The sequence below is a fragment of the Cherax quadricarinatus genome, chromosome 14 (assembly GCF_038502225.1).
Source record: "Cherax quadricarinatus isolate ZL_2023a chromosome 14, ASM3850222v1, whole genome shotgun sequence".
Lineage (NCBI taxonomy): Eukaryota > Metazoa > Arthropoda > Malacostraca > Decapoda > Parastacidae > Cherax > Cherax quadricarinatus.
Window position 1 is genome coordinate 45020570 of NC_091305.1, and position 26675 is coordinate 45047244.

Consider the following 26675-nt stretch of genomic DNA (forward strand, 5'->3'; position numbering starts at 1 on the left):
AGACCTTCATAGCCAGAAGAATAAGAAGTATAGATAAAAATTAAGAGACTATCGTTTGCCTTTGATAGAAAAGAACAACAGAAACCAGAGAAGAGATCAGAAGAGTCAGAAGTGAATATGCAAGGATGAGAAGAGAAGCTCAGAGTAAATTTACAAATAAGAAAGCATCAGAAGTCTAATCTGAACAGAAGATGTTATGCAGTTACATCAAGAAGATAGCAATAAATTATCAGGTTAACACCAACTAAAGAAGGAAGGTGGAAGGCATTAGATATAAGAAGGAAGTCTGCGAGGAGCAGAGTAAATACACAAGTATCCTGCACACAAGAGAGAGAAGCCTATGACGGCGTTTTGGTCCGACTTTGACCATTTACGAAGTCACTTTGTAAATGGTCTAAGTCGGACCGAAACTTAGTAATATATGAATTATTTGTGTATTGTTCCAGTCACGGTATTGTTCTCACCTAATTGTAGTTGCAGGGGTCGAGACTCAGCTCCTGGCCCCGCCTCTTCACTGAACGCTTTTAGGTCCTCTCTCTCCCTGCTCCATGAGCTTTATCGTACCTCGTCTTAGAGCTATGTATGGTTCCTGCCTCCACTACATCACTCGCCAGACTGTTCCACTTGCTGACAATTCTATGACCGAAGAAATACTTCCTAACATCCCTGTGACTCATTTGAGTCTTCAACTTCCAAGAGTGACCCCTTGTTTCTATGTCCCCTCTCTGGAACATCTTGTCTCTGTCCACCATGTCTATTCCACGCGTTATCATGTCTCCTCTAACCCTCCTGTTCTCCAGTGTCGTCAGGCCGATTTCCCTTAACCTTTCTTCGTAGGACATTATCCTTAGCTCTGGAACTAACCTTGTCGCAAACCTTTGCACTTTCTCTAATTTCTTAACGTGCTTGACCAGGTGCGGGTTCCAAACAGGTGCTGCATACTCCAGTATGGGCCTGACGTACACGGTGTACAGTGTCTTGAAAGATTCCTTACTTAGGTATCGGAATGCAAATCTCAGGTTTACCAGGCGCCCATATGCTGCAGCAGTTATCTGGTTAATGTGTGCTTCCGGAAACATGCTCGGTGTTATACTCACGCCAAGATCTTTCTCCATGAGCGAGGTTTGCAGTCGTTGGCCACCTAGCCTATACTCTGTCTGCGGTCTTCTTTGCCCTTCTCCGATCTTCATGACTTTGCATTTGGCAGGGTTGAATTCGAGAAGCCAGTTGCTGAACCACGTGTCCAGCTTGTCCAGGTCTCTTTGAAGTCCTGTCTGATGCTCATCTGATTTAATTCTCCTTATTAACTTCACATCATCTGCGAACAGGGACACCTCTGAGTCTATCCCTTCCATCATGTCATTCACATATACCAGAAATAGCGCTGGTCCTAGGACCGACCCTTGTGGGACCCCGCTCGTCACAGGTGCCCACTGTGATACCTCATCACGTACCATGACTCGTTGTTGCCTCCCTGTCAGGTATTCTCTGAGCCATTGCAGTGCCCTTCTCGTTGTACGCGCCTGATCCTCTAGCTTCTGCACTAAACTCTTGTGAGGAACTGTGTCGAAGTCCTTCTTGCACTCCAAGAAAATGCAGTCAACCCACCCCTCTCTCTCGTGTTTTACTTCTGTTACTTGATCATAAAATTCCAGAAGGTTTGTGACACAGGATTTGCCTTCCATGAAACCGTGCTGGTTGTCATTTATACTCTTGTTCCATTCCAGGTGCTCCACCACTCTCCTCGTGATAATCTTCTCCATGATTTTGCATACTATACACGTCAGTGACACTGGTCTGTATTTTAGTGCCTCTTTTCTGTCTCCTTTTTTAAAAATGGGAACTAAATTTGCCCTCTTCCATACCTCAGGTAGTTGCCCAGTTTCGAGGGATGTGTTGAAGACTGTGGTTAGTGGCACACACAGCATTTCTGCTCCCTCTCTAAGAACCCACGGGGAGATGTTTTCCGGTCCCATTGCCTTTGAGGTATCAAGATCACTTCGCAGCTTCTTCACCTCCTCAGTTGTGTGTATGTCATCCAGCACTTGTTGGTCTATTCCCTCTTGGTGTCCCCCTCTGTCCTGTCTTCCCAGTGTCCTTCCTGTTTCCACTGTGAATACTTCTTTAAATCTCATGTTGAGCTCCTCACATACCTCGTGATCATTTCTTGTGAGTTCTCCACCTTCTTTCCTCAGCCTTATCACTTGGTCTTTGACTGCTGTCTTTCTCCTAATGTGGCTATACAGCGGTTTCGGGTCAGACTTGGCTTTCGATGTTAAGTCGTTTTCATAATGTCGCTGGGCCTCCCTCCTTATCTGTGCATACTCGTTTCTGACTCTTCGACTGATCTCCTTATTTTCCTGGGTCCTTTTGCCTTCTGTACCTCTTCCATTCTCTAATGCACTTAGTTTTTGCCTCCCTACACCTTCGGGTAAACCAGGACTTGCTTTGGTCATCCCATTATTCCTGTTGCCCTTGGGAACAAACCTTTCCTCTGCCTCCTTGCATTTTGTTGTTACATATTCCATTATTTCGTTTACTGACTTTCCTACCAGTTCTCTGTCCCATTGAAGCTCCCGCAGGAAGCTCCTCATACCTGTGTAGTCCCCCCTTCTATAGTTTGGCTTTTCCCATTTGACTCCTGTTACCCTCTCCACTTGTAACTCTAGTATGTAATCAAAACTCAGAACCACGTGATCACTAGCTCCGAGGGGCCTCTCATATGCGATGTCCTCAATGTCTGAACTGCTCAGGCTGAACACAAGGTCCAGTCTTGCTGGTTCATCCTCCCCTCTTTCTCTGGTAGTGTCCCTGATGTGTTGGTGCATGAGGCTTTCCAGTACCACATCCATCGTTTTGGCTCTCCATGTGTCAGGACTCCATGAGGCTCCAGGTTTTCCCAATCGATCTCCCTGTGGTTGAAATCACCCATAAACAGTAACGTTGCTCTCCACGATTGAGCTCTTCGTGCCACCTCAGCCAGTGTGTCCACCATCGATATTCCTCTCTTGGCCTCCTGCAGTTCTGTGGTGGGTTATACATCACTGCAACGACTACCTTATGTGTGTGTGTGTGTGTGTGTGTGTGTGTGTGTGTGTGTGTGTGTGTGTGTGTGTGTGTGTGTGTGTGTGTGTGTGTGTGTGTGTGTGTGTTACAGGGAATCCCCTGACACCGGGCTGCACGCCACACCTTTCCCTTCTCACAGGGGAATGAAATCTAGCTGGCAAATCCGTCAGTGAATGGAGGCCGAAGGTTATATCACAGTTTTCCCGTCGAGGGGGAGCAGGGAACGCGGCCGCCTGCTCCCAACTCCAGCGTTTTACTCTCTTTATGTCTTCTTTATTGGCTCTGGTTCTTTGACCCGGTGACGGAGGTTGTGACAGCAGTGGAGACGGACGTGTGACGGAGCATTTGATGGTTGCTGTAACGCACTTGTAGCAGAAGCTGTGACGGAGGTTGATACAAAGACCGTGGCGGAGTCTGTTACTGAAGCTGTGGAAGTGACTGTGGCGGTAGCTGTAACGGAGGCTGTGACGGAAGCTGTGACGGAGGCTGTACCCCAGACGGGGTACAGTGGTCGTGGCTATTGTAATAGCCACGAAGGCGACTGTAGCATTGAAACATTAATGAATATTACATTCAGTAAGAAAAGTCCGGTGATCACTGAATATACATGACTGTGAGTGTGCGCAAGGATGGACACGCCCTACCCCGTCCCCATCACACACACACACACACACACACACACACACACACACACACACACACAAACACACACACACACACACACACACACACACACACACACACACACACACACACACACACACACACACACACACACAAACACACACACACACACACACACACACACACACACACACACACACACACACACACACACACACACACACACACAACACACACACACACACACACACACACACACACACACACACACACACACACACACACACACACACACACACACACACACACACACACAAACACACACACACACACACACACACACACACACACACACACACACACACACACACACAAACACACACACACACACACACACACACACACACACACACACACACACACACACACACACACACACACACACACACACACACACACACACACACAGTATATGCCAGAAACGAACATGCACAGATAAGAAGGGAGGCCCAACGACAATATGAAAACGACATAGCAGCGAAAGCCAAATCTGACCCGAATCTGTTACACAGCCACATCAGGAGGAAAACAACAGTCAAGGACAGGTAATCAGGCTAAGGAAGGAAGGAGGAGAGACAACAAGAAATGACCGTGAAGTATGTGAGGAACTCAACAAGAGATTCAAAGAAGTGTTCACAGAGGAGACAGAAGGGGCTCCAGAAAGACGGAGAGGTGGGGCACACCACCAAGTGCTGGACACAGTGCACACAACCGAGGAAGAAGTGAAGAGGCTTCTGAGTGAGCTAGATACCTCAAAGGCAATGGCGCCGGATAACATCTCTCCATGGGTCCTGAGAGAGGGAGCAGAGGCGCTATGTGTACCCCTAACAACAATATTCAATACATCTATCGAAACAGGGAGATTGCCTGAGCGATGGAAGGCAACAGTCTTTAAAAAAGGAGACAGACATGAAGCACTAAACTACAGACCAGTGTCACTGACATGTATAGTATGCAAACCCATGGAGAAGATTATCTGGAGAAGAGTGGTGGAACACCTAGAAAGGAATGATCTCATCAACAGCAGCCAACATGGTTTCAGGGACAGGAAATCCTGTGTCACAAACCTACTGGAGTTCTATGACATGGTGACAGCAGTAAGACAAGAGAGACAGAAAGGGGTGGGTGGACTGGATTTTCTTGGACTGCAAGAAGGCGTTTGACACAGTTCCACACAAGAGATTAGTGCAAAAACTGGAGGACCAAACAGGGATAACAGGGAAGGCACTACAATGGATCAGGGAATACTTGTCAGGAAGACAGCAGCGAGTCATGGTACGTGGCGAGGTGTCAGAGTGGGCGCCTGTGACCAGCGGGGTCCCACAGGGGTCAGTCCTAGAACCAGTGCTGTTTCTGGTATTTGTGAACGACATGACGGAAGGAATAGACTCCGAAGTGTCCCTGTTTTCAGATGACGTGAAGTTGATGAGAAGAATTCATTCGATCGAAGTCCAGGCAGAACTACAAAGGGATCTGGACAGGCTGCAGACCTGGTCCAGCAACTGGCTCCTGAAGTTCAACCCCACCAAGTGCAAAGTCATGAAGATTGGGGAAGGGCAAAGAAGACCGCAGACGGAGTACAGTATAGGGGGCCAGAGACTACAAACCTCACTCAAGGAAAAAGATCTTGGGGTGAGAATAACACCAGGCACATCTCCTGAAGCGCACATCAACCAAATAACTGCTGCAGCATATGGGTGCCTAGCAAACCTCAGAACAGCATTCCGACATCTTAATAAGGAATCGTTCAGGACCCTGTACACCGTGTACGTTAGGCCCATATTGGAGTATGCGGCACCACTTTGGAACCCACACCTAGCCAAGCACGTAAAGAAACTAAAGAAAGTGCAAAGGCTTGCAACAAGTCTAGTCCCAGAGCTAAGAGGTATGTCCTATGAGGGGAGGTTAAGGGAAATCGACCTGACGACACTGGAGGACAGGAGAGATAGGGGGGGCATAATAACGACATACAAAATACTGAGAGGAATTAACAAGATGGACAAAGACAGGATGTTCCAGAGGTGGGACACAGCAACAAGGGGACACAGTTGGAAGTTGAAGACACAGATGAATCACAGGGATGTTAGGAAGTATTTCTTCAGCCACAGAATAGTCAGGAAGTGGAATAGTTTGGGAAGCGATGTAGTGGAGGCAGGTTCCATACATAGCTTTAAGCAGAGGTATGATAAAGCTCACTGTTCAGGGAGAGTGACCTAGTAGCGATCAGTGTAGAGGCGGGACCAGGAGCTAGAACTCGACCCCTGCAACCTCAAGTAGGTGAGTACAACTAGGTGAGTACACACACACAAACTTCAGCTTATTTCCCTACGTCATGGAGCCTCAAGAGATAACTGAGCCTAATATTATCTGCTGACACAAAGAACATATTTCTGGGGTCAGCACTGCTGACGCTGCTCCGTGATCAGTCACTCGCTACTGACTTCCACAACGTTTATCCACAGTGACACCTGATCGTTGGCTTCAGGACGTAACATTAACTTGGCATAGTGTCTTAGCATATTCTTTTAAAATGCCCGAAGTGAAGAGTAGAGATTCGTGTGTGTGTGTGTGTGTGTGTGTGTGTGTGTGTGTGTGTGTGTGTGTGTGTGTGTGTGTGTGTGTGTGTGTGTGTGTGTGTGTCTTCGTGTGTGTGTGTTCGCGCCCGTGCGTGCGTGGGTGCGCGCGCGCTGTCATCAATTGGCACTTAGTTGGGTATACGTAGGTCAATACTCATTTCCTAGTCATAACTGATATCTTACTTTTATCATATATACTCATGAAGCTGTGTATTGAGATTCCCTCCACTATTTCATCATCCACATCATTTCGCTTTTCAGCCACCGTCTTTTCAACCATTTATGTGGCTAATTTCTCTCTTCAGCTTCTACCTGTGTCCCTTTGATACTGGTCCTTTTAATTCAGTCTGCCCCTGTATGACTTAACAATTTCTCCTGGTATTTTATATGTCGAAATAATATCTCTCTAAAGCCTTCTCAGTGCTAAGGTCATTAGATTCTATGCCTTTAGCCTTTCATCATTGGGCATTTCTCTTAGATCTAGTACTAGTCTGGTTGCAAACCTTGGAATCTCTTCAAGATTCTTAATTAACCTTGACCAGGTGTGAGCTATATATTTGGCGCACGGATTAACTTATATCGTATATATAGTTCTGAAGGATTTTCTTGTTCAAATTCCTGAATGCTTTTCTGATGTTTGCTAATATTGCATATGCCGCTGAAGTTATGATTTGTGTGAAACTCTAGCTATAGGCTTGATAGTTACTCTATATTATTTTTCTTTGCAGATTCTCCAGGCTGCCTTCACCCTCTCCGATTCACATGATGTTGCATTTGTTTGGATTTAATTCTAGCATCCCCCCCCCCTTTTTTTTTATCTACATCTGTGGACTATTGAGGTGTCACTGGAAGTCATCTCTGTCATGTCTTGTTATTATTCTACTTTTTAATCTTACAACATAGCAAACACTTACTGGGAAAAGTTGCTGTCCTGTTGATAATTCTTGCGAGACGCCACATCTTGTGTGGATACTTCCTAGCACCTGTTTATCTGTTTTGACTTCAGTGGCTTGACGTATCTCTCATTTTTTCTCTGTGAAGACTTCTTTGAATCTTCAGCTAAGTCCTTTCCTATGTTCTTTGCATACTTCTCAGTTTTTTTCTCCTTCAGTCTTATCACTTGGTTCTTTATAGTCGTCTTCCTTTATATGTAACTGTGGAGTAGATTTAATTAAGTTTTGGCTATTTATGTAATATCATTTGCAAAGTGTCTTTGCCCTTCTTATCACTGAGTTTTTGTTTCTATCTCTCCTGTTTGTTTACCTGTTTTCTGTTGATTGATGTACTCTTTATCTTTTCGAAATTTCCTTGCACCCTCACTTGGCTTCTCTGAATTCCTAATTGAACCTTTCTAGAATTTTTATTATTTTTCTTAATACTTCGTAGGAATTTTGTCTTTAACTCTTAACACTTTGAGCATTACCTCCATTCTTTCTGGTACATCATTGTCATGTAGTTCTCTTTCCCGTAACACTTCGCTCAGAAAAGTTGTGTTTTCGTAGTCCCCTTTCCGCAGTTCAATTTCCTGCTACTCAGTTCCCCCATTTTTCTTTTCTCATACTCACCAGGTACTTAAAACGGTACTACACGATTGCCGGCACCAAGCGATTTCCGTAGATGATTTTAGGTATGTCATATTTATCTTGTGTGAAAACTGGCTCATCTCCTTTTCTTACTCTTGTTATCTCCTTGAAACGTTGGCTCGGAAAACTCTTGATCACTACTGCCAGTTTTCGCAGTCAGTCTTTTCAGATTACATAAAAGAACAAAAGTGCAACTTATGTGACATTTTACTGTGGCAACGTATTGTTGGTAATTCTACCAACATTGTTATAATCTCCTCAGGGTTTAAATCTCCTCATACCAGTAGTTTATCAGTGTTCTTGCTCTCTCGGTCACTGTTTCCAATGTATGGATAATTGTCATGTACCATTGAGATTAATCAGGTGGTTGTGGGAGTTTTTGTGGGAAACATAAGTGTTGTTCAAGGGGTCCATTCTGCTGGCATATTTGTGTTCAGAAATGCGTGTGTGGAACTGTCTTAATGTTTTACCTACAAATACTTAGTCACAATCGTTACATGGGCATACATAGTCCCTTTCAGTTTGCAGTGTTTGTCCCCCCGAGCCTGTACACTGTTTACGGCTTTGTTTGCCCTTTTCCTATTTTCTTAACTTTGACTTTGCTGGGGTTAAATTCTAATAGCCACTTGTTAGACCAATCCTGCAGCTTGTCCAGATCCATTTGTAGTCTTTCTTGCACTGCTCCTGTTTGCATTCTCTTCGTTAGTTTTGTCAACTGCGAACAGGGACTTCTCTGATTCGATTTTTCTGTTAAGTCATTTACATTCATAAGAAACAGTACAGGGCAAAGTAATTGTTCCATGTGCTGTGTGTGTACTCACCTAGTTGTACTCACGTAGTTGTGGTTGCAGGGGTCGAGTCATAGCTTCTGGCCCCGCCTCTTCACTGGTCGCTACTGGGTCACTCTTCCAGCTCCATGAGCTTTATCATGCCTCTTCTTAAAGCTATGTATTGTGTGTGTGTGTGTGTGTATGTGTGTGTGTGTGTGTGTGTGTGTGTGTGTGTGTGTGTGTGTGTGTGTGTGTGTGTGTGTGTGTGTGTGTGTGTGTGTGTGTGCGTGTGTGTGTGCGTGTGTGTGTGTGTGTGTGTGTGTGTGTGTGTGTGTGTGTGGAAAAATGGTCATTAAGGCAGCAGCAATCCATTTCTCATAACGGCCACTGTTGCAGTTAGATTTTTAGTTAAAGCCCATCGACTGCACAAGGGCCATTACGTCCGCATTTCTTCTGCACACTAACGTCGAAAATATCTAGCTCATAAAAAATGTAAACAGTATATGCTCCTCCCGTTGTGTATGCTCATGGGTAGTGTTTACGTTCATTCATCTCCTGAGTATGTGATTGAAGTCTTTACCTGCGTCATAATTCAAAACATTTAATATATCAGCTTATTTCAGATAAAAATACGTTTTCTCGTTCTCTCTATGTGATATCTTCAAAAAACTTTTCTGATCTATGCATGGTGAGTATTTCAGGCTCGGCTTATACATAATCTTTTTTATTTTACTCAGTTAAATTTACTTATATAGAGCTATTGTCTTCAGCTCATTTCAACAAGAGCTTCCCTGTGCTTTCTATTGGTCAGTCGTGCCACGATACAGGTTAGAACTTTCCCCTCCAATACCATGAGTTGCTATTTTTCTTAACAAAGGTATGAGTGGTTCTCTGTCTAATGCCTAACCGAAATCCAAATTAACATGAAATGTTTTATTAAAGAAGGTCAGTAAATTTGACAGGGATTAACAATGTCTTGTGAATTCGTGTTGAAGCTCATTAATCAAATTATCATCAATAAGGAGATTTCTTATTATTTCGGTTAAAATTATTATTATAGGAGAGCGCTAAACCCATAGGGGTTATACCGCACCTGTGTGTGGGGGGGATGGAAGGCATTCAGGCTTAATTCAGGGAATTTTTTGTGTTCCTGTTTAAAAAATTCCGATAGACTGTATGTATTCTTTCAGTGTTTATGCCTGCTTTTAAGCAGCAGTTAAAGTTTTTTTTGAATATATAGTGTCACCCCACCTCCCTTCCTGTTATGTCTATAACAACTTAAAACTCTTCAAATTAAACCATATCTCGGTTTTTGCAAATAAATGAATATTATCCCCACATGCAACTAATCCCAACTTGTCCATCTTGATTTGTGGAATTCATATTGAGATATCCTCTTTTCAGTTTCCTCTCCATGCTTATCCACGCCCCTCAATTTCTCTTCTACTGTTCTCGCTTCAGATGCTACTCGGAGATTTGCTCCGCACATTCACACCTCTGTTACCAAACCAGTGCTTTAGTATATTCTATGTAAACCTAAATTTTCCAACTTTAACTTATTGCCGCGAGTCAAGTCTTACTTAGATAATTTTAGCATGTTATTTCATAATTCTCCTTTATTCATTCTTGCATTCCATTCGTACACTTCAGTCATATCATCCCTAATTCTACGCCTTGCTAGAGAGTGCAAATTCAGTGTCCTTAGTCTATCCTCGTAAGAAATATTTCTGATACATTGGGATCCTTCTCTGTATGTTTTTCATACTATTTATGTTCATTCTGTAATAATGTGACCAGAACTGTGCAGCATAACCTTATTAATAAGTCCTTACTATTAATAAAGTGTTGAAGTATACCCTGAGGACTCCTGTTTTTTATACTTCTTGATGTGAAACTAAGAATTCTGTTAACTTAGTTGCGAATCAAGTTCACTGTTATCTTAACTTTAGATTTTTGCCATTTTCATATTCAGTTTGACTGAGTTATATATTATATAGTTTATGGGCGGTATAATTATTTTCTTTCCCCAAGAACAGAAACTTACATTTGTCATTAAAGTGCATCTGCCATCTCTCGTATCAACACATCAACCAGTTTAACATTCTGTAGTTCTCTTGTGTCGTCATCAGAATTTATTTGACGACCTATTTTATTGTCATCGACAAACTTACTTATATAACTATTTATTCTCTTATCTAAGTCTTTTATGTATATTGTGAAGAGTAAGGGGCCCAATACTGATCCCTGTGGAACACCACTGGTAACAGGTTACCACTCTGATTTCTCCCCATTTATGCAAACACTGATGTTTATCCGTTAACCACGCCTCAATCCAGGGGATAATTTCTCCATCTATTCCGTGTGATGCTACTTTCTTCAACACTCTCCTGTGTGGTAATATATCAAAGACCTTGAAGATTGAGACATTTATGCAGCATATGGGAATCTTTATTCAGGAAACGTTTCGCCACACAGTGGCTTCATCAGTCCAATACAAAGAGGAAGGCGTAAGGAGAGGAGGAGAATGAGGTAATCAGTCCCTCAACATGGAGTCGATGTGTTCAGTCCATCAATCTTGTAGAATGGACTGAACACATCGACTCCAGGTTGAGGGACTGATTACCTCATTCTCCTCCTCTCCTTACGCCTTCCTCTTTGTATTGGACTGATGAAGCCACTGTGTGGCGAAACGTTTCCTGAATAAAGATTCCCATATGCTGCATAAGTGTCTCAATCTTCAACTTGTCGGTTTTTCAAACCATTCATCACATCAAAGACCTTATTGAAACCCATACTCTTGATATTGTATTACTTTTATTTGGTCTACCGCTTCAGATACCCTGATGAAAATAGTAAATTTGTATGGCAGGAACGCCATACAAATTTAGTGCTGTGAGTCATTAAATATTTTTTTTCCAGGTAGCTTCGAATTTCACCGAGATATTATTAATTCCATCAGTTTACATATCTCCCGATTTTCCAAATATCACATTAGTCATTTTCCAATTACTTGGTGCGATACCAATTTTCTAGTGATCTGTTGATGAGCCTAGCCAGTGGTTTACCATGAGCCTAGCCAGTGGTTTACCATGATCCTAGCCAGTGGTTTACCATGAGCCTAACCAGTGGTTTATCATGAACCTAGCCAGTGGCTTACCATGACCTTAGCCAGTGGTTTACCATGAGCCTAACCAGTGGCTTACCATGAGCCTAGCCAGTGGTTTACCGTGAGCCTAGCCAGTGGCTTACCATGAGCCTAGCCAGTGGATTACATGAGCCAAAACAGTGGTTTACCCAAGTCCTCCTTACACCTTTTGGTAAATATGTACTAATCAACAAAACAAATCATCGACGACTAATGAGTCAGGTTAACGACGATTAATCGGTCAGGTGACTCACGCCGAAATGGTCAGACAAACTACTAATTCAGGTGAATAACGACTCATCACTCAGCTGAAAGACGGTCAGTAAGGCAGGTGAAGGTCTCTATTTGTTATTAATCGAAAAAGGTTTAATTAGCCAGGTGCACTGTAAAAGTTAATAATTGAGAAGTTCCTTTAACAGACTATTTGCTGCGTCATAGTTCGCACGTAAGAAAATGGACAGTCACTAAGAATACTGAGCCAGAAGAGTCCCTTATTTTAGGCTAGAAAACACAGATTTACGAGTAGCTTTATATACGTTGAATCTACCACACACAGGAATGAGTAAAGATAAAGGAAAAACAACATACACATTATAAACGTACTGTTAGACGTTACTTACAAGCGACGTTGACGATGATTCTCTTCATAACAGCTGGAGGGACCTCGTTCTTCGCGATGCAGACATAAGCTCCCATCTGTTTCCGTCGAACCCTCGTCAGGTTGAGGTAGGGACCTTCCACCTCGTCAACTGTAAACACAACCCAATGCTGAACCTGGCGGTAAAATACTTTAGTCTTTTTGCTTAACAAAGTTATTTCATAATGACCCTTCGAAGGAGGTGAGTCGATGTCATTAAAGGGCTCTTGGTCCAGGGGATCTGAACTACCCTCCTCTACCTTGGATCGCATCTGGTTGCCACACATTCCCCAGACGCTGTATGATCCTAACGGACTTAGCACTCCCACGTAAATGAAATCATATTTTTTAATTGTGAATATAAAACACGAAATAGCAAGCATCTGCAACTCTGGTAAACAAGAGTGTGTCGACTCACTCTTGACCATCTGATGAAGATGGTCTTATATTGAGGACAAAATTTAGAAATCCTGTGTGTTGAATTTTAAGTTCATATGATAATTTACCTGTTCATTGCTTAGTGTTTATGGAACTTGTATCACAAAGTCAACACCCATTATTTTATAGTATTAACTTATTTATCAACCGCCTGCCGACTCTGGCTTTAATATATCTAAGTAAAATTATCTTTAAAAAGTTTATTTCTGTGTACTAAATGGCCTTGTTATTGACCTAAATTATTAGGATGAATGGACATAAGATAAATTAGAAGCAGATTATTGTCAAAATTGAGTATAAGGTGATATCAAAAACTTCCCGGACTCGAATTTTTCGTGTGCTTGCTGGGTGAAGTATGGCAGCAGCGTATATCATGGTATGCACTACATTCTTTGTGGAGTGGTGAGTTTCAGCGCGATCGGTCATTCCATTGAGGTTAGATGGGCATTTTTTCTTTGTCATGCTGTGTGTGCGTTGTTTTTATTTTCCATATAACAGAAAAGAATCTTTAAAAGAAACAACGAAGTGTGTGTGTGTGTGTGTGTGTGTGTGTGTGTGTGTGTGGGAAAACAGCTAGTGAGACTGACAGAATGCTTCAGGAAGCATCTGGTGACGAAGCAATAAGTAGGACACAGTGTTTTGATTCAAAGCTGGACGAACATCAGTTAAGGATGATGAATTCTCTGGTCGTTCATGAACGTGTAAAACAGACTACAACATTGAAAAAGTGAGGAAGGTTATTCACGAAGATCGTCGTCAGAGCATTCAGGACATTATAAGTGCTGTGGAAATTTCTTATGGGTCGTGTTAATGTATTTTGACTGAAATTCTGAATATGAGACGAGTGGCTGCGAAAACTGGGCCTTACTTGCCGTCTCAGAACCAGAAAAACCTAGTGTGGCCTAGTAGTGGCCGTCTCCCACCCTCTCACCTGTGACTTCTTTCTCTTCCCAAAAATAAAAATGGCACTCAAGGGGAGGCGTTTTAAAGAAGTGGAGATTCCCTGGCCAAGGTAGATGGCGTTAGGAAAGATCTACAGAATGTTTCGAGAAGTGTCAGAGGCGCCGGGATCAGTGTATAGCATCCGAAGAAGAATCGTGAGAGACAACTTCAACTAGGTTATCATATTTCTTTCTCTCTACAATCTGGGAACTTTTTGATAGCATGCTACTGCTGCTCTCTATTTACAACGTTTAGTTTACAAGCTAAGGACTGTTATCTTAGCTCATTTCAAGACCCAGTTTATTTACTGCTAGGACCACAGATATCCAGGAGAGTTGCCCAGACTCTCACCTGTCAAGAACGGAGCCACTGCCTTTGGGCCATGAACTACAAATTGCCCAATTTGTTATTTAGCAGCCAAATAAAATCTATTGTATAAAAAGTGATAAAAAAAATTCGCAGTGGAAAGTTTAGTTTATTTAAAAAAAACCACTTACTCAGGGAAAACAAGTGCTAACACAAAACACTTGCTCACAGAATAATACGTTTCCAAAGTCTCACCAGCTTTATAGACAAAAATTCTAACGAGTACAATGTTTACAGTATGCAATACAAGGTTTGGTTAATACATATCTGCACGTCTTGGCCAGCGAGTTGTTACATTAATATGTAACAGCTGTCAATTGCTGTTGAAACGAGCAGTAGTTTTGTTCGGCTGCGTAAACTTTAAAAGTGAGTTTGGTTTTATATGTCGGAGGGTCTGAGTGGTCCACAAACTTGACGGACAAAAAATATGAGATGGAAGTGAGAGAGATGAGGTGGTTGTCTTAAAGTTAAAGATATCTTAGAGATAATGTGGCAGTCTTAAAAATTCGGTGGTAGTGTTAGCGATAAGATAGTAGGGTTAAGGAAAGTAGTCTTAAAGCAAAGAAATATTAGATGGTAATCTTTAAGATAAGGTGTGGAGCATCTTGTCTCAGGGGTGTCAGTAAAGAAAACGAAAAGAATACGTAAAAGTTATGAATTATGTTATGTTAATAATTATGGATAAAGATTAATTATGTGCAAACCATCTTTCTTTTACTTTCAGTGACACGCAACAATGAGAATAATTCCAAAAGAGTCTGGACCTGACCTTCACAGAGAGGAAGTTCTTTTAGTTCTGGTCTTGCTGTAAATGTCGCTTGCCTTAGCTTAAGGGTCTTCACATCTTTGTACTGAAGATAAAGTACATTACAAGGCTCTCTGCTTCAGTGGGGTGTTGTTCTATTGTACTTAACCGAGTCTTATGTTCCTGTACTTAAATATTTCCATGAGCTGATATTTTTATATTTAAAAAATATGACATTATGGAAAAAACACAACGTAACCCAGTAAAGATTTACCTTTCATCCTGTCCCTCCTGCCGGTTCTTAATGTGATCTTCTCGCCGTCTTCCCTTCGCCAGAGGATCTTAGGAGCCGGATAACCATTGGCTGTGCACACTAGCGAAACACTCTCCCCATCAGGCACGGTGATGTCCCCAGAGGTCTGCTCGTCGATGATGTTAGGAGGAACTGCAACACAAGGAGGAGATGGTTGAGGAGTGACAACAGGAGGTGAAAAGGAAGATAAACCGAAAGAAGTTGAAAAATGGCAGCAGGAAATAGAGAGACTCAGGAACACGAGAAGTTGCTGCACGAGAAGCGACAGAAGAGGTAAGAAAGAATTGCACCACAGGAAGAAGGTGGTTGAGAAAGACAGCAGACGGCAAGGAAGGACAACACCACTAGGAAGAACTAATTGAAGAGTGACAGCAGGATGTAAGGAGACCTAGCAACACAAGGAACTAGTTGAAAGGCAGCAGGATATAAAGAGACCTAGTAAGACAAGAAGGTACTAGTTGTGGAGTGACAAAAGGAGGTAAGGAGGTAAGTATACTCAGCAACACAAGAATTAGCTTCCCGAGGAGTGACAGTGTGAGGCAAATATACTCAGCAACACAAGATTTAGCTGAGGAGTGACAGTAGGAGGTAAGAAGACTCAGCAACACAAAAAGAACTAGTGACAAGAAGAGGAAAGAAAGAACTGTTTCTCATAGAAGAGGAAGAGAAGGATGACGAGAGGGAAGGATCTGATATACACCAGAACATTTTGATTACAGACTCGACGAGGGGACTGTCTTGTAAATGGAACTCTTGGATGTGTCACGACTGAACAATTGTTAGCACCACCAAATAAAAGGGAAAGGAAGATCTTGGTATTGTTTTTATTGAATGTTTTTATTGAACGTTTTTATTGAACGTTTTTATTGAATGGTTTTATTGAATGGGGTTCAGATTGGTTTATGATACATACTACACAATTTTATTCATTTTTTTTTCTTTTGGAATGGAAGTTGAAAGCTTCAGTTTTGGTTTATAGTAATGCATATGTAGGATATTTTATCAGTTTAATAAGTAAAATGATATGAGCTAAAAAAATAATTGATTGGTGTATAATAATTTAATGATAAACAAAATGAAATATATTTTTTTTCGTTAGGATCAGAAAGATTTTTGAGAAATTATTGCACACACACAAATTTTCGTTTGCCTTATTCGGCAAGAAGAGCGTTGCTGTTTAAGTCAAAATCACAAGTTTTACCTATTCGGCACGACATATATATATATATATATATATATATATATATATATATATATATATATATATATATATATATATATATATATATATATATATATATATGTATATATATATATATATATATATATATATATATATATATATATATATATATATATATATATATATATGCAATAAGATCGCAGTAAACAGGTGATTTCAAAATATGCAAAACAGCCACTCTGAAAGAATAGAGAAATTCCAAGCGCTTTCGTGACTACTCACATTATCAAGGAACTATGAAAGTGAAGCATCCAAGAAAGCTATATAAGGGGTCGGCCAGCACCTCACTATCAGATCCCACAACGGTTAAACACGTGACGCGCGGCGAGCCAACTTGGATAGGTCCTTTGCAAAACTCACCCCCAAGCTATTTATTTGTCCAGTGTATTATTAAATTCTTCCCAAATTCTATTAATTATAAATGGATCTAATTTATATAAACCAAAGGAAATATTCATATTATTGTCAAAACTGCTTTTTATGAAACAAGATTCAATTATATTCCTGTCGACCATGGACTTGCTTGATACTACTTTCTCAACTTTTTGAAAATCAATTGGATGGTTAAAATCTCTTACATGAATAAATAGAGCATTGGAATCTTGTCCAGTTCTAATGCTATATTTATGTTGTTTTAATCTTAGTTCGAGATTTTTACCAGTTTGACCGTAATAAACTTTATCGCAAATTTTACAAGGAATCTTATAGACACATCCATCAGCATTTTGGGGGGAATTCTTAATCAAAAGTTTTTTTACTGTATCAAGATTTTTGAATACAACTTTAATATTAAAAGTCTTAAGAAGAGAAGGCAAATCAACCAAGTTTTCATGGTAAGGGAGAACCAACATATTTTTAGTTGAATAAGGCTGGTTGCCCTTTTTTGGATTATAAAAAGTGTTCCTAGCAACTTTAAAAGATTTATCAATTACATTTCTTGGGTATTTTAAATCATTACCTATTTCATAAATTTTGGATATTTCCTCATCTATGAACTCAGGACTACAAATTCGTAAAGCTCTCAAAAACATTGATGAGAAAACAGACAGTTTGACTCTATCTTGATGCGAGGAATAATAGTGGACATAGGAACAGTTATTTGTAGGTTTTCTGCAAATTTTAAATTTGAATTCATTATTACCCTTAATAATTAAAACATCTAGAAAAGGCAATGAGTTATTTTCTTCAAACTCAACAGTAAAGTTGCTAGGAACACTTTTTATAATCCAAAAAAGGGCAACCAGCCTTATTCAACTAAAAATATGTTGGTTCTCCCTTACCATGAAAACTTGGTTGATATGCCTTCTCTTCTTAAGACTTTTAATATTAAAGTTGTATTCAAAAATCTTGATACAGTAAAAAAACTTTTGATTAAGAATTCCCCCCAAAATGCTGATGGATGTGTCTATAAGATTCCTTGTAAAATTTGCGATAAAGTTTATTACGGTCAAACTGGTAAAAATCTCGAACTAAGATTAAAACAACATAAATATAGCATTAGAACTGGACAAGATTCCAATGCTCTATTTATTCATGTAAGAGATTTTAACCATCCAATTGATTTTCAAAAAGTTGAGAAAGTAGTATCAAGCAAGTCCATGGTCGACAGGAATATAATTGAATCTTGTTTCATAAAAAGCAGTTTTGACAATAATATGAATATTTCCTTTGGTTTATATAAATTAGATCCATTTATAATTAATAGAATTTGGGAAGAATTTAATAATACACTGGACAAATAAATAGCTTGGGGGTGAGTTTTGCAAAGGACCTATCCAAGTTGGCTCGCCGCGCGTCACGTGTTTAACCGTTGTGGGATCTGATAGTGAGGTGCTGGCCGACCCCTTATATAGCTTTCTTGGATGCTTCACTTTCATAGTTCCTTGATAATGTGAGTAGTCACGAAAGCGCTTGGAATTTCTCTATTCTTTCAGAGTGGCTGTTTTGCATATATATATATATATATATATATATATATATATATATATATATATATATATATATATATATATATATATATATATATATATATATATATATATATATATATATATATATATATATATATATATATATATATTTGTTAACACATCGGCCGATTCCCACCAAGGCAGGGTGGCCTGAAAAAGAAAAACTTTCACCATCATTCATTCCATCACTGTCTTGCCAGAAGGGTGCTTTACACTACAGTTTTTAAACTGCAACATTAACACCCCTCCTTCAGAGTGCAGGCACTGTACTTCCCATCTCCAGGACTCAAGTCCGGCCTGCCGGTTTCCCTGAACCCCTTCATAAATGTTACTTTGCTCACACTCCAACAGCACATCAAGTATTAAAAACCATTTATCTCCATTCACTCCTATCAAACACGCTCACGCATGCCTGCTGGAAGTCCAAGCCCCTCGCACACAAAACCTCCTTTACCCCCTCCCTCCAACCCTTCCTAGGCCGACCCCTACCCCGCCTTCCCTCCACTATAGATTTATACACTCTAGAAGTCATTCTGTTTTGTTCCATTCTCTCTACATGTCCGAACCACCTCAACAACCCTTCCTCAGCCCTCTGGACAACAGTTTTGTCAATCCCGCAATTCCTCCTAACTTCCAAACTACGAATTCTATGCATTATATTCACATCACACATTGCTCTCAGACATGACATCTCAACTGCCTCCAGCCTTCTCCTCGCTGCAACATTCATCACCCATGCTTCACACCCATATAAAAGTGTTGGTACAACTATACTCTCATACATTCCCCTCTTTGCTTCCACGGACAAAGTTCTTTGTCTCCACAGACTCCTAAGTGCATCACTCACCCTTTTCCCCTCATCAGTTCAATGATTCACCTCATCCTTCATAGATCCATCTGCTGACATGTCCACTCCTAAATATCTGAATACATTCACCTTCTCCATACTCTCTCCCTCCAATCTGATATCCAATCTTTCGTCACCTAATCTGTTTGTTATCCTCATTACCTTACTCTTTCCTATATTCACTTTTAATTTTCTTCTTTTACATACCCTACCAAATTCTTCCACCAATCTCTGCAACTTCTCTTCAGAATCTCCCAAAAGCACAGTGTCATCAGCAAAGAGCAACTGTGACAACTCCCACTTTGTGTTTCATTCTTTATCTTTTAACTCCACACCTCTTGCCAAGACCCTCGCATTCACTTCTCTTACAACCCCATCTATAAATATATTAAACAACCACGGTGACATCACACATCCTTGTCTAAGGCCTACTTTTACTGGGAAATAATCTCCCTCTCTCCTACATACTCTAACCTGAGCCTCACTATCCTCATAAAAACTCTTCACTGCTTTCAGTAATCTACCTCCTATACCATACACCTGCAACATCTGCCACATTGACCCCCTATCCACCCTGTCATATGCCTTTTCCAAATTCATAAATGCCACAAAAACCTCTTTAGCCTTATCTAAATACTGTTCACCTATATGTTTCGCTGTAAACACTTGGTCTACACACCCCCTACCTTTCCTAAAGCCTCCTTGTTCATCTGCTATCCTACTCTCCGTCTTACTCTTAATTCTTTCAATAATAACCCTACCATACACTTTACCATGCATACTCAACAGACTTTTTCCCCTATAATTTTTGCACTCACTTTTATCCCCTTTGCCTTTATACAAAGGAACTATGCATGCTCTCTGCCAGTCCCTAGGTACCTTACCCTCTTCCATACATTTATTAATTAATAGCACCAACCACTCCAAAACTATATCCCCACCTGCTTTCAACATTTCTATCTTTATCCCATCAATCCCAGCTGCCTTACCCCCTTTCATTCTACCCACTGCCTCACGAACCTCCCCCACACTCACAACTGACTCCTCCTCACTCCTACAAGATGTTATTCCTTCTTGCCCTTTACACGAAATCACAGCTTCCCTATCTTCATCAACATTTAACAATTCCCCAAAATATTCCCTCCATCTTCCCGATACCTCTAACTCTCCATTTAATAACTCTCCTCTCCTATTTTCAACTGTCAAATCCAATTGTTCCCTAGGCTTTCTCAACTTGTTAATCTCACTCCAAATCTTTTTCTTATTTTCAACAAAATTTGTTGATAACATCTCACCCACTCTCTCATTTGCTCTCTTTTTACATTGTTTCACCACTCTCTTAACCTCTCTTTTTCTCTCCATATACTCTTCCCTCCTTGCATCACTTCTACTTTGTAAAAACCTCTCTATGCTAACTTTTTCTCCCTTACTACTCTCTTTACATTATCATTCCACCAACCGCTCTTCTTCCCTCCCACACCCACTTTCCTGTAACCACAAACTTCTGCTGAACACCCTAACACTACATTCTTAAACCTACCCCATACATCTTCGACCCATTGCCTATACTCTCACTAGCCCATCTATTCTCCAATAGTTGTTTGTATCTTACCCTAACTGCCTCCTCTTTTAGTTTATACACCTTCACCTCTCTCTTTCTTGCTGCTTCTGTTTTCCTTGTTCCTTGGTCCCCTACCGCAATTACTCTCTCACTGGGTTCAAAGATTCCTGTACATTCGCTTAAGATCTCCCAAAATCTCCCTCTCTCCTCTACACTCCTCTCTTCTCCATGTGCATACACGCTTATTATTACCCACTTTTCACATCTTATTTTAATCCACATAATCCTTGAATTTGCACATTTATATTCCCTCTTCTCCTTCCACAACTGATCCTTCAACATTATTGCTACCCCTTCCTTACCTCTAACACTCTCAGATACTCCTGACTTAATCCCATTTGTTTCTCCCCACTGAAAGTCACCTACCCCCTTCAGCTTTGTTTCGCTTAGGGCCAGGACATCTAACTTCTTTTCATTCATAACAACTGCAATCATCTCTTTCTTATCATCTGCACTACATCCACACACATTCAAGCACCCCTTTTTATATATATATATATATATATATATATATATATATATATATATATATATATATATATATATATATATATATATATATATATATATGTATATATATATATATATATATATATATATATATATATATATATATATATATATATATATATATATATATATACATATATTATATATATTTATATATATATATATATATATATATATATATATATATATATATATATATATATATATATATATATATATACATATATATATATATATATATATATATATATATATATATATATATATATATATATATATATATATATATATATATATATATATATATATATATTTACATATATATATATATATATATTTTTTTTTATTATCACACTGGCCGATTCCCACCAAGGCAGGGTGGCCCGAAAAAGAAAAACTTTCACCATCATTCACTCCATCACTGTCTTGCCAGAAGGGTGCTTTACACTACAGTTTTTAAACTGCAACATTAACACCCCTCCTTCAGAGTGCAGGCACTGTACTTCCCATCTCCAGGACTCAAGTCCGGCCTGCCGGTTTCCCTGAATCCCTTCATAAATGTTACTTTGCTCACACTCCAACAGCACATCAAGTATTAAAAACCATTTGTCTCCATTCACTCCTATCAAACACGCTCACGCATGCCTGCTGGAAGTCCAAGCCCCTCGCACACAAAACCTCCTTTACCCCCTCCCTCCAACCCTTCCTAGGCCGACCCCTACCCCGCCTTCCTTCCACTACAGACTGATACACTCTTGAAGTTATTCTGTTTCGCTCCATTCTCTCTACATGTCCGAACCACCTCAACAACCCTTCCTCAGCCCTCTGGACAACAGTTTTGGTAATCCCGCACCTCCTCCTAACTTCCAAACTACGAATTCTCTGCATTATATTCACACCACACATTGCCCTCAGACATGACATCTCCACTGCCTCCAGCCTTCTCCTCGCTGCAACATTCATCATCCATGCTTCACACCCATATAAGAGCGTTGGTAAAACTATACTCTCATACATTCCCCTCTTTGCCTCCAAGGACAAAGTTCTCTGTCTCCACAGACTCCTAAGTGCACCACTCACTCTTTTTCCCTCATCAATTCTATGATTCACCTCATCTTTCATAGACCCATCCGCTGACACGTCCACTCCCAAATATCTGAATACGTTCACCTCCTCCATACTCTCTCCCTCCAATCTGATATTCAATCTTTCATCACCTAATCTTTTTGTTATCCTCATAACCTTACTCTTTCCTGTATTCACCTTTAATTTTCTTCTTTTGCACACCCTACCAAATTCATCCACCAATCTCTGCAGCTTCTCTTCAGAATCTCCCAAGAGCACAGTGTCATCAGCAAAGAGCAGCTGTGACAACTCCCACCCTGTGTGTGATTCTTTATCTTTTAACTCCACGCCTCTTGCCAAGACCCTCGCATTTACTTCTCTTACAACCCCATCTATAAATATATTAAACAACCATGGTGACATCACACATCCTTGTCTAAGGCCTACTTTTACTGGGAAAAAATTTCCCTCTTTTCTACATACTCTAACTTGAGCCTCACTATCCTCGTAAAAACTCTTCACTGCTTTCAGTAACCTACCTCCTACACCATACACTTGCAACATCTGCCACATTGCCCCCCTATCCACCCTGTCATACGCCTTTTCCAAATCCATAAATGCCACAAAGACCTCTTTAGCCTTATCTAAATACTGTTCACTTATATGTTTCACTGTAAACACCTGGTCCACACACCCCCTACCTTTCCTAAAGCCTCCTTGTTCATCTGCTATCCTATTCTCCGTCTTACTCTTAATTCTTTCAATTATAACTCTACCATACACTTTACCAGGTACACTCAACAGACTTATCCCCCTATAATTTTTGCACTCTCTTTTATCCCCTTTGCCTTTATACAAAGGAACTATGCATGCTCTCTGCCAATCCCTAGGTACCTTACCCTCTTCCATACATTTATTAAATAATTGCACCAACCACTCCAAAACTATATCCCCACCTGCTTTTAACATTTCTATCTTTATCCCATCAATCCCGGCTGCCTTACCCCCTTTCATTTTACCTACTGCCTCACGAACTTCCCCCACACTCACAACTGGCTCTTCCTCACTCCTACAAGATGTTATTCCTCCTTGCCCTATACACGAAATCACAGCTTCCCTATCTTCATCAACATTTAACAATTCCTCAAAATATTCCCTCCATCTTCCCAATACCTCTATATATATATATATATATATATATATATATATATACATATATATATATATATATATATATATATATATATATATATATATATATATATATATATATATATATATATATATATATATATATATATATTGTTACATAATATAGTAGTAACGCCAGAAGATATATCCAATGAGAGTTTACTTTTAATCCCTGATTTGTGTGATTAAAGAATTCTTGATTTTTATTGAACGGGTAACATGCAGACTTAATGATCCACTTGCAGTCGACAGGCTTTAAACCTAACAAAGTCATTAAACTATATTTATATTTAATAACCCACTGATATTCCAGAGATATCGTTTATTATATACCGTAAAATAATTGGAGCCTCACGTATCGTAGCTAACATGTTGCTCTGGTAAAAGCTGAGAGAAATATTTAAAACGAAACTAATTTGAAGATATCAGTTTCAAAATCACGTCCAATTAAGAGAAAATTTTAATTTCTGTTTCATTATTCTGTTGATACTTAACAGAATACATCGTGGATATGGCTAGTTAGCTAGATTGTGGAGACCACACTAAGTTATCTAACTACTTCCAGGTCGTTGTTATGAGAGCATACTTAGTTTATTAGCAATATACCGCTAGTTTGTTATTAGGCTATTCTTAGATTATTGTTAGTAGGCTATTCTTAGATTGTTGTTAGTGGGATATTCTTAGATTGTTGTTAGTAGACTGTTCTTAGATTGTTGTTAGTGGGCTATTCTTAGATTGTTGTTAGTGGGATATTCTTAGATTGTTGTTAATAGACTATTCTTAGATTGTTGTTAGTGGGATATTCTTAGATTGTTGTTAGTAGACTGTTCTTAGATTGCTGTTAGTAGACTATTCTTAGATTGTTGTTAGCAAACTACAGCTGGATTATTGTTAGCAAACTACAGCTGGATTATTGTTAGCAAACTCTACCTCGTTTGTTGACTACACTTAATGAGGGAACACGTCCTAAAGGAACACTTTCTCCTCCCACAATACTGCACTTCTTTCACTTCTCTTCCTACAGTACTACTCTTCCTTCACCTCTCCCACAATACTTCCCTCCCTCTTCCCTCCCTCACGGGAGGTACCTTGATGGTACCTTCACGGGAGGTACCCTGATGGTACCTTCACGGGAGGTACCTTGATGGTACCTTCACGGGAGGTACCCTGATGGTACCTTCACGGGAGGTACCTTGATGGTACCTTCACGGGAGGTACCTTGATGGTACCTTCACGGGAGGTACCCTGATGGTACCTTCACGGGAGGAACCTTGATGGTACCTTCACGGGAGGTACCCTGATGGTACCTTCACGGGAGGTACCCTGATGGTACCTTCACGGGAGGTACCTTGATGGTACCTTCACGGGAGGTACCTTGATGGTACCTTCACGGGAGGTACCTTGATGGTACCTTCACGGGAGGTACCTTGATGGTACCTTCACGGGAGGTACCCTGATGGTACCTTCACGGGAGGAACCTTGATGGTACCTTCACGGGAGGTACCCTGATGGTACCTTCACGGGAGGTACCTTGATGGTACCTTCACGGGAGGTACCTTGATGGTACCTTCACGGGAGGTACCTTGATGGTACCTTCACGGGAGGTACCCTGATGGTACCTTCACGGGAGGTACCTTGATGGTACCTTCACGGGAGGTACCCTGATGGTACCTTCACGGGAGGAACCTTGATGGTACCTTCACGGGAGGTACCTTGATGGTACCTTCACGGGAGGTACCCTGATGGTACCTTCACGGGAGGAACCTTGATGGTACCTTCACGGGAGGTACCTTGATGGTACCTTCACGGGAGGTACCCTGATGGTACCTTCACGGGAGGTACCTTGATGGTACCTTCACGGGAGGTACCCTGATGGTACCTTCACGGGAGGAACCCTGATGGTACCTTCACGGGAGGTACCTTGATGGTACCTTCACGGGAGGTACCCTGATGGTACCTTCACGGGAGGAACCTTGATGGTACCTTCACGGGAGGTACCTTGATGGTACCTTCACGGGAGGTACCTTGATGGTACCTTCACGGGAGGTACCTTGATGGTACCTTCACGGGGGGAACCTTGATGGTACCTTCACGGGAGGTACCTTGATGGTACCTTCACGGGAGGTACCTTGATGGTACCTTCACGGGAGGTACCCTGATGGTACCTTCACGGGAGGTACCTTGATGGTACCTTCACGGGAGGTACCCTGATGGTACCTTCACGGGAGGTACCTTGATGGTACCTTCACGGGAGGTACCCTGATGGTACCTTCACGGGAGGAACCCTGATGGTACCTTCACGGGAGGTACCTTGATGGTACCTTCACGGGAGGTACCCTGATGGTACCTTCACGGGAGGAACCTTGATGGTACCTTCACGGGAGGTACCTTGATGGTACCTTCACGGGAGGTACCTTGATGGTACCTTCACGGGAGGTACCTTGATGGTACCTTCACGGGGGGAACCTTGATGGTACCTTCACGGGAGGTACCTTGATGGTACCTTCACGGGAGGTACCTTGATGGTACCTTCACGGGAGGTACCCTGATGGTACCTTCACGGGAGGTACCTTGATGGTACCTTCACGGGAGGTACCCTGATGGTACCTTCACGGGAGGTACCTTGATGGTACCTTCACGGGAGGTACCTTGATGGTACCTTCACGGGAGGTACCCTGATGGTACCTTCACGGGAGGTACCTTGATGGTACCTTCACGGGAGGTACCCTGATGGTACCTTCACGGGAGGTACCTTGATGGTACCTTCACGGGAGGTACCCTGATGGTACCTTCACGGGAGGAACCCTGATGGTACCTTCACGGGAGGTACCTTGATGGTACCTTCACGGGAGGTACCCTGATGGTACCTTCACGGGAGGAACCTTGATGGTACCTTCACGGGAGGTACCTTGATGGTACCTTCACGGGAGGTACCTTGATGGTACCTTCACGGGAGGTACCTT

The 26675-nt window shown here is 41.2% G+C and overlaps 1 protein-coding gene across 1 annotated transcript in view; it reads right to left on the bottom strand.

Moving 5' to 3' along the window:
- LOC128698411 (lachesin-like) overlaps positions 1–26675 on the bottom strand; it is a 258942-nt gene that overhangs the window by 115949 nt on the left and 116318 nt on the right. The window contains exons 5-6 of the mRNA XM_070085033.1: positions 15227–15397; positions 12445–12573 (exon numbers count right to left, since the gene is read on the bottom strand). Coding sequence (XP_069941134.1) covers positions 12445–12573; positions 15227–15397 — 300 coding nt within the window. The remainder of the gene's footprint in view (positions 1–12444; positions 12574–15226; positions 15398–26675) is intronic.